The following is a 16,544-nucleotide window of genomic DNA, read 5'->3' as shown; positions in this document are numbered from 1 at the left end:
AAATAAATGGATAAATATCAAATTTGATATCAACTAGTTTAATGCATTCAGAGAGAAATATCTAAAGAATATGTGCTATTTCTCTTTCATTCCTCACTATTGTGCATTTTACCTTTAGTGAGTCTGTTGTCCTTTTTATATTGAGCATGTCATGTGGTGGTGGTTTACTGTTACAATTACACCTGCAAAGCATCCACCTACCCATGGGAGGGAGCCAATGTATTTACCTTCCCGGTACAGTTCCGGTTCACAACCAGGTGTTTATACCCAACCTCTAAGCTATGTTCTTCACATCGTCACTTCAATATTAAAAAGGAAACCCAAAAAACTTTAGTGGTTCGAGGCTGCTTAACAAGCCTTTAAATTACTCAACAATATTCACCACGGGCCTCATCCTCTGCCAGCCCGATCACTTCAGCCTATTTACTCTGGAAGCTGATACTTTGTGTAGCAGGATCGGCACAGTGTTTTACCAATTAAACAGAAACCCAGGAGCATCACCACTGATACTTTTCTCCTGCAAGTTAACCCCAGCAGAAACTAACTATGACATTGGCAACTTGGAAATCCTTGGAACTGCACTCCCTCAATGCACCTTAAAGTGGGTACATACCGCACCTAGCTCAGGACACCCTGCCATTCAGAGAACCTTAAACATGCTCAGAAATGCTTTCTCGTTGCCCTCCATGACCAAGGATGTCAGAGCATATGTCGACTTTTGCCACATCTTTGCCCAGATCCACACACCTTGTCAGTAGCCTTCAGGCCTCATAGAACCCCGGCCAGTACCTGAAATACCATCGTCCCATCTCTCGATATATTACGTCACTGACCTCCCTAGTTCCCAGGGTTTCATGGCGGTTCTGGTAGAAATGAATCTGTTTTTGAAGGCCTGCAGACTCATCATCCTTCGAGGGCTACCTATGGTGATGGAAACAGCTACGGATCTATTCAAACATATAGTGTATCCCGCTGCTTCAGCATCTGAAAGGATATTGTTTTTGACAGCTGGATGCAGTTCACATCCAGGGTCTGGGAGGTGTTCGGTAAGAAGCTGGGCATACATGTGAGCCTTAAATCTAGCTATCACCCCTAAGCCAATGGCCAAGCACAATAATCAGGAGCTGGACAGCTACCTGAAAATCTATTGCAAAAATGAACAACAGGATTGGAGCCAATTAATTTCATGGGCCAGGTATGCACAAAACTCTCTGTTTCGGGGGCCATCTGGTCTCACACTGTTCTAGTGTGTTCTTGGTTACCAACCACCCCTGTTCTCCTTGTCAGAGGAGCCCTTGAATGTTTGCACAGTAGACGATTTTTATCAACAGAACAGAGAAACCTTGGAGACTGAGCATATAGGTTTACAATGATCTGTGCGCAGACAATGCATCCAAACTAATCGCAGAAGGCACCCCCATGTCCCCTACCTACCAGGACAAATGGTATGGCTATCAACTAAGAACCTAGACCTTATACTCCCATGCCAAAACCTGAACCCCAGGTACATTGGGCCCTTTAAAGTTTTCTGACAAATAAACCCGATAACATACAGACGACAACTGCCAGCCCATTACAGCATATGCCGGACATTCTATGCTTCCGTCCTAAAACCTCCTCACTCCAGTAACAACGCCTCTCCTCCTCTGCCCTTGGAAGAGGACGGGACACCAGCATACCTTGTCCACACGATACTGGACTCTTGTAGCAAAAGGGGCCAGTTGGAGCACCTGGGTGACTGGGATTGTTACGGCCCGGAAGTGAGATCATGGGTAAGCGCTAAAAACATCCTTGACTCTGCTCTCAGTTTATAATTCATGTTACATATTATACATACTCATCAGCTCATTCATTGGTTGGCAGAAGTGTCCATCTTTTGGTAAAGCGTTGATGCAGCCACATGACGTATTGGTTACGTTATTACAAGATCCATATAGTGTGCATTTTTCACATGGCCAGAAATACTGATTCTCACACCTGCACTGATAATCAGTACCAGTCAAACTGCACACTGTGGAACAGAATAAAGCATAAGGTGTGGTTTTCTTATGATTATGTTTTCTTTGAACATTTAGAAAAAACAAATTCTATTTTTTTGTTAATAAAGCTTATAGATTAATTAAGGAAAAACAAATAATAGAGCTTACATAACTCCATTAACGTTGTAAGCGAATGTTTTAAAATAATGACACAGTGACACACATAATGATGATTCCTGATAAAACACAAATATATAATGATCTCTGACAGATTTTGTCTATAAGGTTTAATATAAAATTTAAAGTCGGATACCTGTAGTGATGTTAATGTCAGTGATACTGATGTCACTGTTTATTAAGGTTAAATTGCTTCTCTCCAAAAGGTTCCTCAGTAGATACTGAATATATATGTCTGCTGCAGCAATCTCAACCTCAATCAGATAATCAGCTTGGAGAACCATGAAATAAAATCCATTTAAATATATCATTTTAAGATAAATTAAATGAACATTGGGACTCTGTACATCATGTAGAATTTATTAGCATAGTTTTACCTGGGAGTGGCTCAGTGGGGCACGCAGTGTTATCTGTAAAGAAAAGACATGGTACAATTTTAAAAATAAATGGATAAATATCGGAAGTGAGATCATGGGTAAGCGATAAGGACATCTTTGACCCTGCTCTCAGCTTATAATTCATGTTACATATTATACATACTCATCAGCTCGTTGATTGGTTGGCAGAAGTGTCCATCTTTTGGTAAAGCGTTGATGCAGCCACACGACGTATTGGTTACATTATTACAAGATCCATATAGTGTGCATTTTTCACATGGCCAGAAATACTGATCCTCACACCTGCACTGATATTCAGTACCAGTCAAACTGCACACTGTGGAACAACATAAAACATTATAAGGTGTGGTTTTCTTGAAATTATGGTGTTTTTATGTTTTTTTAAACAATGCTTAAAGATTAATTAAAGTGAATTCTAACTATGTGACATGAGCATACATCATTGCATTAAAATATTTAATAATATATACATAATGCATACATAATGTTGACTCATATAATAACATAAGTCTATAATGATCTCTGACAGATTTTATCTAGAAGATTTAACAAAAACTATAAAATTAGTTACCTGTAGTGATGTTAATATCAGTGATACTGATGTCATTGTATATTAAGGGTAAATTGCTACTTTCCAAAATGTTCCTCAGTAGATTCTGGACAGTTACGTCTACTGCACTAATCTCAACCTCAATCAGATAATCAGCCAGGAGAACTGTGAAGAAAATTCCATTAAGTACAGTATAGCATGATAAGAGAAATTAAAAATTAAAAGAACATTATTTAGACTGTACACCCTGTAGTAGTTATTGGGTAGTTTTACCTGGGAGAGGGCATGTTGATTTATCTATAAAGAAAAAAGAGGCACAATTTAAAAAAATAAATTAATAAATAAAAAATTTGGCACCAACAAGTTTAATGCATTCACAGTCAATTATCTAGACAATATGTTTTATTTCTCTTCCATTTCTTACTACTGTGCATTTTATCCTAACTCAGTCTGCTGTCGAATTTATATTTAGCATGCCATGTGGTTGAGTGTTATGACCAGTGTTGGACAGTAACGCGTTACTCTAACGCATTACTATTTAAATAAAGTCACTCCATTACCCTTATCATATGGTGCGGTTGTCCATTACTTTTTAAAAGAATTCATTTTGGCTGAAATGTAGCCTACAGCGTAACCTGTTTACAGCAGTGGCGCATTGTAGGATTGGTGGATGCCAACAAATGTAAACACGAAGATGCCGCACTGTGTGCGTGTTTCCGTTTATTCAAGTATGTGCGGGACTAATGGCGAGTCAAGGCTTGAGCAAGACGAGTTTCTCAAAATGGAAATATGCTCATTATCTCACTTTAGTTGAGCATAATAACAAAAACCTTTTAGTCAAATGTAAGCTGGTTCGAAGGTCCTATCCTTTAATGGGAACATTAAAGAACGTTCTTTAAAAAAGTAACTAAAAATTGACTTTTAAGGATAACGCATTCATTTTTGGTGTAAGTAATCAACAAAGTAATTGAGTTAATTTTGAATGAAGTAACTAGTAACTATAACTAGTTACTATTTCTTAGTTACTAGCACAACACTGGTTATGACTCATTTATTGTTTTAAACTAATCATTATGTGTTAATGAACTATTTAAAGAGCATCAAACAGACATGTTTATTAGTAATGTTACATGTTATACATACTCATCAGCTCATTGATTGGTTGGCAGAAGTGTCCATCATTTGGTAAAGCATTGATGCAGCCACATGAGGAAGTGGTGACGTTATTACAAGATCCATATAGTCTGCATTTTTCACAGGGCCAGAAATACTGATCCTCACACCTGCACTGATATTCAGTACCAGTCAAATTGCACACTGTGGAACAGAATAAAACATTATGAGGTGTGTATGTGTGTGTGTGTGTGTGTGTGTGTGTGTGTGTGTGTGTGTGTGTGTGTGTGTGTGTGTGTGTGTGTGTATTAATTATGCTGCTGAAAACAAATTATATAAAAAAAATAATTTATTATTAAAAAATTTCATGTATATAAACAAAATTTATACAGATAGACCAATAGATGGATACATTTTTTTCTTTATATTGTTTTATTAAACAATGCATAAAAAGTAATTAAAGAGCGCTTAACTAGTTAACATGAGTGACATAATAATGACTCTTACACAAGTCTATAATGATCTCTGGCAAATTTTGTCTATGAGATTTAGCATAAACTATAAAATCAGTTACCTGTAGTGATGTTAATATCAGTGATATTGATGTCACTGTATATTAAGGGTAAATTGCTCCTCTCCAAAATGTTCCTCAGTAGATTCTGGACAGTTACGTCCACTGCACTAATCTCAACCTCAATCAGATAATCAGCTGGGAGAACTGTGAAAGAAATTCCATTAAATATGGCATTTTAAGAGAAATTAAAAATCAAAAGAACATTATTTAGACTCTGTACATCATGTAGTAGTTATTGGGTAGTTTTACCTGGAGGGATGCATGTTGAATTATCTATAAAGAAAAAAGAGGCACAATTTAAAAAAATAAATGAATAAATATAAAAATTGGCATCAACAAGTTTAATGGATTTACTGTCAATTACTGTATCTAGAGAATATGTGTTATTTCTCTTCCAGGTCTTAGTACTGTGCATTTTATCCTAACTCTGTCTTGTCCATTTTATATTGAGCATGCCATGTGGTGGAGGGTTACAACACATTTATTGTTTTAAATTAACCATTATATGTTAATGAACTCTTTAAAGAGCATCAAAAAGACATGTTTATTAGTAATGTTACATGTTATACATACTCTTCAACTCATTGATTGGTTGGCAGAAGTGTCCATCATTTGGTAAAGCATTGATGCAGCCACATGAGGAGGTGGTGACGTTATTACAAGATCCATATAGTGTGCATTTTTCACACGGCCAGAAATATTCATCCTCACACCTGCACTGATATTCAGTACCAGTCAAATTGCACACTGTGGAACAGAATAAAACATTATGAGCGGTGTGGGTTTTTTTAATTATGCTGTGATAAAAATATATTTATGTATATATGTAATCCTAAACAATGCAGACAGACCAATTAAGCAGAAACAGGAATCTACCATGAGTACAATAAGAATGAGATTTAACAAACTCTTAAACTGTGAAGTCAGTTACCTGTAGTGATGTTAATGTCAGTGATATTGATGTTGCTGTTTATTAAGGGTAAATTGTTTGCCCCCAAAATGTCCCTCAGTAGATTCTGGACTGTACCATCTACTGCATCAATCTCAAACTCTAACAGATAATCAGCTGGGAGAACCGTGAAAGAACTTCCATTTAGATATAAAATTTTAAAGGAAATTTAAACAATACAGAAAGTCTGTACATATTGTGGTAGTTATTGTGGTAGGTTTACCTAAGAAGGGTTCAACTGGGCATGTAGAGTTATCTATAAAGAAAATACATGACTTATTGATACAGTTTATTTAACCCCCTCTAACTTAGATAACTTTGTCATAAGAGTCTGTGCATTTTATATTAATTAAGTCTGTTTTTCTGTTTGTATTGGGCATGTCAAAAATCAGTGTGTTTGTGGTGAGGGGTAACCACACATTTACCATTATATGTTAATAAATAAACTTTAAATGCTAATATATTATTGCAAGATCATCAGTTAGACATGATTATTATTTATTTTTTGTGGCATACATACTTGGCAGCTCATTGATTGGTTGGCAGAGGTTCCCATCATATGGAAGTAAATCCAGACATCCACATGAGGAATTGGTGACGTTATCACAAGACCCATTTAGTGTGCACTTTTCACATGGCCAGAAATATTCATCCTCACACATGCACTGATATTCAGTACCAGTCAAATTGCACACTGTGGAATGAGGACATAAATTATTAATCCACTTCTTCAGATAGTATGTTGTGGTCCCACATAATTTAAGGCTAATAATTAACGGATTATTTAACATCCTAAGCATATTATAAGAGCACAAACAGTGTCAGGAAAAAACCTGTAGCTTTATCTTTAAAAAAAAGAGAAAAAAACTATTTATTTAGTACTTTTTTTTTACACATTTATTTAGTACTTATGGAACAAATCATCAGTGTCAGATCTTTGAAACTGTTCAGGACCTCAATTCATTTTGCATTACTGGTTTGTGGTCACATTATTTTGAACTACGTTATTTTGTCGTATTCGCGTCAAGAAAGAAAGCACTAGGGTTGAGCTTGTCAATTTGTATTTATATTGAAGTACACAGCAAAAATGTAACACAGCTCACACACAAGCTGCACTTTCCCCCAAATATTACACCATTCATTGTCTTTCAGCTTGGTTTGTTGAAAAAGGTTTTAACTTTAATTGTTAGAGTATCTATAGAGACTTTACATTGTGCCATTAAATGTTTCACAGTTTTGCTTAAACATGTTATATTACCAGATCACTATTCCAGTTTGGCATACTAGCTGTTTTAATTTCTAATTTTTAATTCTCAAAAAGAAGTTCCCTATAATATGAAATCAATCAGATGTGTACTGCTTTTTTAGGATTGTACAGAAAGTAAAGACTGTTGCAGACAAAAGTGTACCAGAGAGATTTAATCAATGAGTCTTTGTGACTCAGTGGCACTAAATCAACCATTAACATGTACATCAAATTATGACATTAACTAAAGAATTCTTGTACAATGTGCATTTTTTGTTGGTTTTGTTTGTTTGTTTGTTTGTCTATGACAGCATAATCAAGCAAAAATACCATACAATGTGAACCCAATCAGATCTAAGCCAGTTCCCGTAGTGTCAAACATATAGTTTATATTCAGACACATTTACTGTATTATTAAGAACTTAAACATAATACTGAGTGTCGTATTTGTTATTTTCAAACAGAGCTTACCTGTCGTAACGTTCACGCTAACAATGTCGGTGGTATTGTCTATTAAGATAGAGCTGATGGACTTCAGTGATGATTTGATTTGGTCCAAATAAATGGCTTGTGACACATTCACCTCTATGATTATAATGTATTCTATTACATCCATGTTCACTGGAAATAACAATGTGATTTTGGTTACTTATAGCACAAATATATATTAAAATCAAATTTTAAACATGCTATAACATACTGATGAACTTTCATTTACCGTCTCTTTTATCCCTTATGTATCCATCTGTGTCACTAAACTGAATTGTAAGGGGGAAAAGGCCAAAAATTAGGCAAAGAAGCTTAATAATTGTGAATTTTAAAATTATTATTTATGAAATTACTTTTAGAACTACTAAATCTTAGTCAACTCTAAGTCCATACTTTATCCTTAACACATTGTTATTTACTTAGACTCAGTAGTACTTTTAGTGTAAAAATGTATTTATAAGTACAGGACTGCTTTCACTAAAGTCATTTTTCTGGTTAAAAAAATTTCAGAAACATTATTGTCAAATTACAGATTTTTTTTTAACTTGATAGTGCCTGGATTTTTTCTTAACTTGTATTTCATAAGATTAATAAATTTAATTAATTAATTTAAATAAGTAGTTAAAAAAAATTATTATTTTAACTTTACCTCCAGAACCATGTCTGAAAATTCAAGAAGTTCTTGTGAGTTCACCACCTGCATATAAATGAACAGAATGGCAACAATTCCCAGGAAACATTCTGATCTTTTTCCTGTTAAACAAATGTAAGAAATCAAAAATTTATTTTCGCAGGTTATTTTTCACATAGATTAATCAAACATTTTTCTCAGACAGTGGATGATGGATGTAAGAACAGCTCAATCACTAGGTCTGGCCTAACTTTCTTCTTTTCAGATGTATCTTTTGTTGAACTTGCACATAATTCTGTTGCTGATTAAACTCAACTGTAATGGTAAACTAATGTTGTTGGTGCTTTTGAAGTTAGTCTTCTTTTAAATCCTTGAAACAAGTCCATGTAAGGTCATTTACAAGGATGTGACTTTTCAACAAAAATGACCTTCTGCCCTAGGTTTTGTATTAAGTAAACAGTAAATAAACCAAAGAAATACAGGAACTAATAAATCCAAACAATACCTCAGCCTTCATTAATTTTCACCAAACACCAAAAAGGTCTTATAGAATAAGTTTGGGATTTTAAGTTGTTTTCTATATTAAATGACACTTATCTCTGATTCATTGACATTTCTCCTTGGATTTGTCTCAGTCTTAATCATTTATCTGACATGTGGTCTCATTTCAATTTGTAAAAAAATGTTTTGTGTTCTCTGTTCCTGAAACATCACATCATTGGTGCCAGATATGAATGAAAACCATCTAATTAAAGTAACGCCTTCAAAAAGAATGTGATGGCTTTCGGTCTCTATATTTTGGTCTCTTTTCATTTGGACTTGATCTTGACTCCCACATGTTTGCCTCTATCTCGGCTAGTCCTTGTCCTGGACTGCAACGGTCTTGATCTCTGTCCTGCTTTCATATGAATTTAACCTTGAGTGGACCCCCTAAATACATGGTGGTAGGAAGTTGTAGCTCAGTGTTTAAGCTGTTAGAATAATGATAGTGAGTTTGAATCTCAGGTCATCCGATCTGTCACTCCTGGGCCCCTAAGCATGGCCATAAGTCCTCAATTGCTCAGCTATATAAATGAGATAAGTGTAAGTCGCTCTGTTTAGGGGAATCTTGGACTTGTTCTACACTAGAGGTTATGTCTTGAGAACTTTCAGCTGATTTTCATTACATCCTACTTTGTGTGTGTCAGACCCCGGATACGGAAGGAAGGAGACAGACCCGTTCGCAGGACAGCTTCAAATGAAAGGGGTTTAATACATGAGGAAAACAAACATAATCCATACTACACGGGGAACTAACATACGTATTAATGAATCCGCGCTGCCATCGGCAACGCGGCTCACATTTATATGCAAAAGGACAATCACACACAATGGGGAACAGGTGTGCTGACCGGGAGGAGCAGTCGAAGGCGGGGCAGCCACGTGACAAAAACAACAAATCGCACATGTGGGGGGAGCAGGGCACACGGCGTCGCAGCCAGAGAGGGCCGAGCGACGTCCACAGTTGAGCTGAAGGGCTGAGGCGACGTCCGCATCCGAGCCGAAGGGCCGAGCGAAGTCCACAGCTGAGCTGAAGGGCAGAGAGACGTCCCCGACGCACCACAGCCAAACCCTCGCCGAGCCGAGCTGAGGAAAAGGGCGGGAGGGCGGGAAAGAGCCCGGGCCTGCAGCACCCCCTGCAGAAGAAGTGAAGCGACGTCCTCCTCAGAGAAACCAGAAATGGAGCGGCGTCATTCACTGGAGAAAACCAAAAAATAAAAAAGGGACCCCACTAGGATGGTGACATCCTCCGCAAATGTAGTGAGGCGACGACCTCCTCGGTTGACCCGGAAACAGAGCGGCGTCCCTCACCGGAAAAAATGCGGAGCGATGTCGCCGGAAAAAGGGCCAGAAGGACTGATGGGGAGTCCAGGGGGGAAAGGAAAAAAAAAGGCCGGTCCGAGCTGGAAGCTATCCTGCTGGGTCTGCTGGGTCTTTAGGCAGATTCATTCTGTCAGACCCCGGATACAGAAGGAAGGAGACAGACCTTTTCGCAGGATAGTGACAAAACCACGTGACAAAAACAAAAACAAATCGCACATGGCCAAAAGTTCGTGCTGATCCCTGACAGATCCGCCCTGATCCCTGAAAGTGTGCTTGTCTTGAACTGTATTTCCAATAAAAATGCATCAGCTATAATTTCACAGAAACTAGTGAGTAGATTCACTAGTAGCAGGGAAATTTCTTGTACATCACAAATGCAATCGTAGGATTTATCAGAGCACTGACATGATTCACAAATATTTGACCTCCCACACACAAGCATATGGCCAACCAGACTCCAGACAACCAGACACCTGTGAAGGATCCATCAGATTATCATCTATAGAGCTGCTTGGCACGATACTTGCTTGAAAGGTAAATTTTATACAACCTGAACATCGGCTAAATCTGAATTCCATCTAGATTCAATGGTTGATACATTTGGTTGTTGTATTCTCACGAACTATATTGCTGTATTGTCATTGGAACAGTCACAGAATTTTATCACTTATTAATAGACATTCATTATCATCTAGACTGTAAACTAGCCTTCAATTATTATTGTATTGTTTCTAACATCATAGTGTCTGTCAAAATTACCTGAGCAAATCTTGAATCAATATTTTAGCCAATTGTTTAGCCTATTTTAGCCTAGGGTTGTAGTCAAGGTTGCCTTTGTCAAGACCAGGAATAATCAAGATGGAGTCAAAACCAAGGGGGTTGAGGACAAGTTATGATGAAGTCCAAATAAAATTGAGACCAAAACATAGAGACTGAAAACCATCAAATTCATTTCACATGCCAAGCCTTAACTTTGACTACCTCCAATTAGACTATTTTCTAAATAAAATTAATTATTCTTTCTTAACTTTGTATATATGAAAAGAAAAGACAACACAAGCATCGTTTTTAAAAACTCTTGTATGAATTCAAAATCGCATTAAATGAGAATGAGACAAGTCCAAGTGCAAATTCTTACAGTCTAAGTTAAAAAGTTCAATTTAAAACTGATATGATTTGTGTTTCCTCAACTGTAACCTCTGTGTAGATTTTTTTGGTCTCAAACCTTGCTGTGCAACATACCTGTCTTAACTGATATTACTTAAGCGGAACAACGTCATAATCTAAAATACCATCTAGATTCAGCAGTCAGATATCTTTGTCTAGTTTATGAAGGTGTCCACACAAACTTGAACTTTGAACAGAAACTCAGGGCATCTTAACAAATGACGTACTTTTCATGCTCTTATCTTAACACATTTTTTTAAACAAACAGAAAAACATCTAACATCTCATTCTAAATGACTAGAATTGTAGCATTTTTAAAAAATATATCTGACTTACCTTTATTAGACATGATGCTCATTCAGTTTTGGGACTTCAGCTGGTATCACTTTTGGTGTCCCTTTGGTGTAAAATACAATGCCAGAACTACTCAGCACATTCCTGAAGACATTCAGAGGCATTAAAATAACTTTCACTTTCTTCACAGATGGAAAAAAAAAGAGTTACAAGAGTTGATTAAAGACTTACAGTATTAAAAAATACTAAAAGGTTTTTACAAATCTAAAACCTATAAATTAAAACACTTTGCGGTCATTTAATCCTCCAGTAAAAACCTATATTATCACTGCAAAAAGTGAAATTTTAGCAAGTACCGTAAATACAATGTAATTAGACATATCCTTACTAATTATCCTTGCAATTCATCTCTATTTTTCTATTTTTAAACATTGATTTCTAGAATGAAGCAAAGTTATCTGAAAATGTTTGAAATGTGGTGTAAAAGCATCTTCAAATCAGGCTGAATGTTATATTTAATTTCTATTTACAATATCATTATAAGAAAAAAGCCTATATTTAAGTTAGGATAATCTTACAAATTCATTTTTTGTATTTTATATTTTGCTCTAAAGCTGCATTGTTGCAATGTCCATTGCATAAAGTTTTATTTATATATCGATTTGACGTCAGAGTCAGAATAATTTGTATATTTCAGCTGTTTATTATTTAAGAAAGATTTGTGAATATAGCTTAACATTATTGAAATGAGCTCTATAGATTATAGATCTAGAGCATATAGTCACCCACTTTCCTCACATGTCGGAGTGGCAGGACATTTGAAATAAATTTCAGCGTTAATTTGAGAACTATATGTGCATAAGTCTCCTGATTTTAAATTAAAATTGAATTAATAGCACAACATATGACTTTATAAATCAGATAACAATTAGTGTTGAAAAAAGTATGAAAACATTTACTGCTTACATTTTCAATCATTTTTAATTGATTGTATTATGAATTAAGATGAGAAATCATTCTAATTCAGTTTTATCTGTTTAAATCTTATTTCTGCTGCTTCTACTGATTACACAATAGATTTTTTTAATACTGTAAATGTATTATTTACCCAATCTAATATTTCAAAGCTACTTTTTTCAATTCAGATGTAGGTAGTAATCAATAAAAGTATATAGAGTATGATACATTATATATCTTTTATTCATACAGTTTTAGGGAAATATTTTATAAGAGCAATAGTTTCATTTCTTATTAAAGTCCATTCTAATTCATGCTTTGTTCTATTGAACAGCATATAAAAAGAACACATTAAGATTACACTAAGTATATCAAGAAATGTTGAGTTTTTAGGTCTTACCTTGACACTAGCCAGTCCACATTTATCCTTCTTAAGATGAGCAGGTTTGTTAGATACCTCTTTGCTTGTGCATATTTTTCATATTTTTCACAGTTAACTGCACAGATGCTTTATCGTTAATGTAATCCTAAACATAATCCTATGCTGTTTGAATACTTGCCAGACAAGCTCAGATCCAACTATTTCCGCATTCTCATGTCTCTTTACTGTTTAATGATTATTTAGAAAGTTAAGGCCTGGCTGATTTTACGGATCAAAGCTTTTCAGGTTCTTTTTCTTTTCTATGGATTCTGACACATACTGGGGAAACTCAATGACTTTTGAGTTGTACTGTACACCGTATCTTTGTATCTTTTGTTTTGAGAAAAATACTTGATCTGTCACAATTTGATTAGAGACTAAAGCTTGTTCAAATTTGTCACGAGATATTGTAACTATTTAATATTATTAATATTAATAATATTACATCTACTGCTACTAATCATCATCACTATTAGCAGTAGTAGCATAACTATTATTATTGTACCAAGCAACTTATGTGAGTTTTATTTTCTATGTTTTTGTGTCCTTTTTGAAAATTAAATTATATTGGGCCTTGAGCAAGGCCCTTAGCCCTCTCTGTTCCAGGGGTGCTTTATTGTGGTTGACTCTGTGATCTGACCCAAAATTTCAAAGTTGGGATAATAAACAATTTTGTGCTGTAAAAGTGCTGTAATGTAAATGTGACAAAAAATTAATTATTATACTGTAATTTTAACTCTCTACATGAATGATAATAACAAGATCTGAAATATAATAAAATAATAATTATAAAAAATATGTTTTCTATAAAAACTATAAAGAGAATGTATATAATACACATTTACAATATAAAAATGAGGCTCAGTGTGATTATACATGAAGAAAAATTTACATTTCTTGCAACAAAAAAAATACAGAGACCTTTAAATGAGAATTTAGCTCTGAGATACAACTGGCTTTGGGCAAAGCAAAAAAAACTTAAATGACTCTTGAGTTGAGACATGGAAGCTAGGGTGAATGCGTAGGACTCTGGGAAGCTTGAATTGGACCGCCACTGGATTGAGCACCTTGGAGGTTGGAAAAGAATTTTCCTGCAGGCAACCTTAAGCGGCAGGTCTCTGGTGGATAGCCAAACTCTCTGAACACAATTCAGGGGTGCCCGATCGCGCTTGCGATTGGCCCACTGGGCAAAGCTCATAGAAGCAATGAGGAGATCCGCATAAGTTTTTCTCCAGACACGTTGGTAAAGTTTGACCAGGGCAATTCAGAGGGAACCGAGGCCTCCATTTCCTGATTGGAGAACAGTGGAGGCTGGTATCCATACACGGCCTGGAAAGAGGAAAGACCCGTGGCAGCCGACGGCAGGGAGTTGTGGGCATATTCCACCTCCACCAGGTTAAAGAACCAGGACATAAGTTCTTCGGAAGGTTCGTCTTCCACTCGTCTCCCCCCGAATACGTATAAGGTGGTAGGTATTACGTAAATCCAATTTGGAGAAAATGTTAGCTCCCTGGAGGAGTTTAAGGGCAGAATTCATGAGAGGCAGGGGTACCGGTTCTTAATGGCAATGGCGTTAAGTCCTCGGTAATCAATACAAGGGCAGAGCAACCCATCCTTTTCCCTGACAAAAAAAAAAAACCCTGCCCCCACTAGAGATGAAGAGGAATGAATGATGCCAGCCTTGAGAGAATCCTGGATGTACTGTGCCATGGTGCCATCCGATCAGTAGTTGAACACCTTAACGACTGAGCTACCACATCCCACGAGGGGGATTAGTTCCAGCCAGGAGGTCAATGGTGCAGTTGTAGGGCCGATGAGGAGGAAGACAACTCCCCTGTAGAAGGCATCATATTCAGCTACAGAGTGATCTGCATATCATGGTGGTCTGGGCCAGGTTCCCAAGGAGGGTCATCAGGTCTGGTGCATCTGCTGAGTTCATAACTGTCCAGATGGTACTGTCAGGGTGGGCTGGAAGGGAGGCCTCAAATGCAGGACACAGATATAAATAATAAACTCTTTAATGAGCTTGGAAAAATAATCAGGCAAGGCAGGCAAACACTCAGCATAAAGGCCAGTCTGTAATCCAGTACACAGCCAGGCAGGGTAATACAGGGCAGGCAAAAACACAGAATGAAAAACAGTCCAATAATCCGATACACAGGCAGGCAGGGTCATAAAGGGCAGGCAAGAAACGCAGAGTGAAAAACCGGATAATCCGGTACAGGAAGTCAGCACAATGCAGGACAGACAAAAACACAGAAACCAGCAACAAACAGAGTCAAACCAGGCAGGGCAGAACAGGAACAAGGTGATATGAATCACAATGCACAGGGCAAGCTGAGGGCAAGGAACCGTGTGAAAGCAGCGTCCATATAAAGTGCCTAACACCTAAAATGGCCGTTGACCTGGAAGTAGTGTAGCAAACCAGGAGTGCTGACAGCAAGTAGCAAAGAGTGTGTTACTATTCAGTGAGTTAGCAGGGTGTCCAAATTATTTCACATGCCACAATTACTGTTTTATTAAATTTCTATTTATTAAGTTCATCACATATACATAAGTTTACACTAATATTTGTAAAAAATAAAAATAAAAAATACATCTTTTTAGAATTTTGCTTTAATGCGTGTGTTTAACTGTTTAACCTCGACTTAACTGACCAAGTATATCGATGCTTAACTTAACACTACACTGGCTTCTGTTGCAACAAGACATGTTCCCACGTTAGCAAGGTAAGTAAGTGGCGCCATCTTGTGGCTTAAAAAGGCACATTCTACTACTTTTTTTAAAATATGCATTAATTAAATATTCTATCCATCCATTCTCTACACAGTATCTTACTGGGTCAGAGGGAACCTGGATGAGATTTGGGACACAAGGCAGGGTACAGACTGGAGCAGGGCACAATTCGCACACACAAGCACACGCACACGCACTCACATGCATGGGCACACACGCACTCAGACACGCACTCTCTCAGACACACACACGCACTAACTCACACACACGTACGCACACACCTACAAACACAATCACTCACTCACACATGCACTCACGCACACATTCGCACGCGCGCACACACACACACACACACACACACACACACACACACACACACACACACACACACACACACACACACACACACACACAAATCCCTGTTAAAATGGCTGGTTTCTGTGATGTAAAGGACAAAAGAATTAGACAAAGATAAATCATTCCAGAATTGTTTCCACCTTTAATGTGAACCTATTACATGTACAACTTAATTGAAAATAAATTAAAAATAAGAAACTAAAATAATGTGGTTGCATAACTGCGCACATCGTCCTATAATTAGGGATGTGGAATTAAGCAATCAAATCCACTGTATATATGTGGAAAACTGTATGTTTTGAAGTTTTCTGTCCATCTATATATCCGTCCATCTATATCTTTGTAACTACCATAAACCATAAATAAAGAAAGAGATAAAGTTTAAAAGAATTTTAAGCAGATTCATAGCAGAATACATTTCTGAAATAGTAATAAGAAGGACTAGACTTGTTTGGGGCAGAAGTCCAGACTACTGTATTGTGTTTGATGTTTGCAGTTAAACAGACCCTTATAACGTGGGTGTTTATTTTAGGTGTCAATTAGCTGTATCTGTGTTGCTTGAAGACATATTCCCACCACTCGATATATTGTAAACATCTGGGGGAAAAAAGCCCAAAATATTAGTACCAATACAATTGAGGAC

At 36.7% G+C, this 16,544-nt stretch overlaps 2 protein-coding genes across 18 annotated transcripts in view; both read right to left on the bottom strand.

Annotated features, from left to right (window-relative positions):
* The window catches only part of LOC113660904, a 50,525-nt gene extending 37,267 nt beyond the window's left edge, over window positions 1–13,258 (bottom strand). For 5 of the 17 annotated variants that reach the window (XM_047804845.1, XM_047804847.1, XM_047804846.1 and 2 more), the window contains exons 1-18: window positions 12,788–13,258; window positions 11,473–11,574; window positions 8,125–8,228; window positions 7,705–7,744; window positions 7,458–7,607; window positions 6,261–6,434; window positions 5,964–5,996; window positions 5,723–5,857; window positions 5,365–5,538; window positions 5,041–5,064; window positions 4,792–4,935; window positions 4,248–4,421; window positions 3,378–3,401; window positions 3,126–3,269; window positions 2,697–2,870; window positions 2,534–2,566; window positions 2,293–2,427; window positions 1,838–2,011 (exon numbers count right to left, since the gene is read on the bottom strand). In XM_047804845.1, the coding sequence (XP_047660801.1) occupies window positions 1,838–2,011; window positions 2,293–2,427; window positions 2,534–2,566; window positions 2,697–2,870; window positions 3,126–3,269; window positions 3,378–3,401; window positions 4,248–4,421; window positions 4,792–4,935; window positions 5,041–5,064; window positions 5,365–5,538; window positions 5,723–5,857; window positions 5,964–5,996; window positions 6,261–6,434; window positions 7,458–7,607; window positions 7,705–7,744; window positions 8,125–8,228; window positions 11,473–11,494 (1,858 nt within the window). In that variant the 5' untranslated portion in view covers window positions 11,495–11,574; window positions 12,788–13,258. The remainder of the gene's footprint in view (window positions 1–1,837; window positions 2,012–2,292; window positions 2,428–2,533; window positions 2,567–2,696; window positions 2,871–3,125; window positions 3,270–3,377; window positions 3,402–4,247; window positions 4,422–4,791; window positions 4,936–5,040; window positions 5,065–5,364; window positions 5,539–5,722; window positions 5,858–5,963; window positions 5,997–6,260; window positions 6,435–7,457; window positions 7,608–7,704; window positions 7,745–8,124; window positions 8,229–11,472; window positions 11,575–12,787) is intronic. The other 12 variants (XM_047804833.1, XM_047804849.1, XM_047804842.1 and 9 more) reach the window with 9 other exon arrangements.
* Window positions 13,259–16,023: 2,765 nt separating this feature from the next.
* The window catches only part of LOC125139728, a 34,440-nt gene continuing 33,919 nt past the window's right edge, over window positions 16,024–16,544 (bottom strand). The window contains exon 65 of the mRNA XM_047804832.1: window positions 16,024–16,498. Coding sequence (XP_047660788.1) covers window positions 16,437–16,498 — 62 coding nt within the window. The 3' untranslated portion in view covers window positions 16,024–16,436. The remainder of the gene's footprint in view (window positions 16,499–16,544) is intronic.

The sequence above is a fragment of the Tachysurus fulvidraco genome, chromosome 20 (assembly GCF_022655615.1).
Source record: "Tachysurus fulvidraco isolate hzauxx_2018 chromosome 20, HZAU_PFXX_2.0, whole genome shotgun sequence".
NCBI lineage: Eukaryota > Metazoa > Chordata > Actinopteri > Siluriformes > Bagridae > Tachysurus > Tachysurus fulvidraco.
This window is presented reverse-complemented; position numbering and strand designations above follow the sequence as displayed.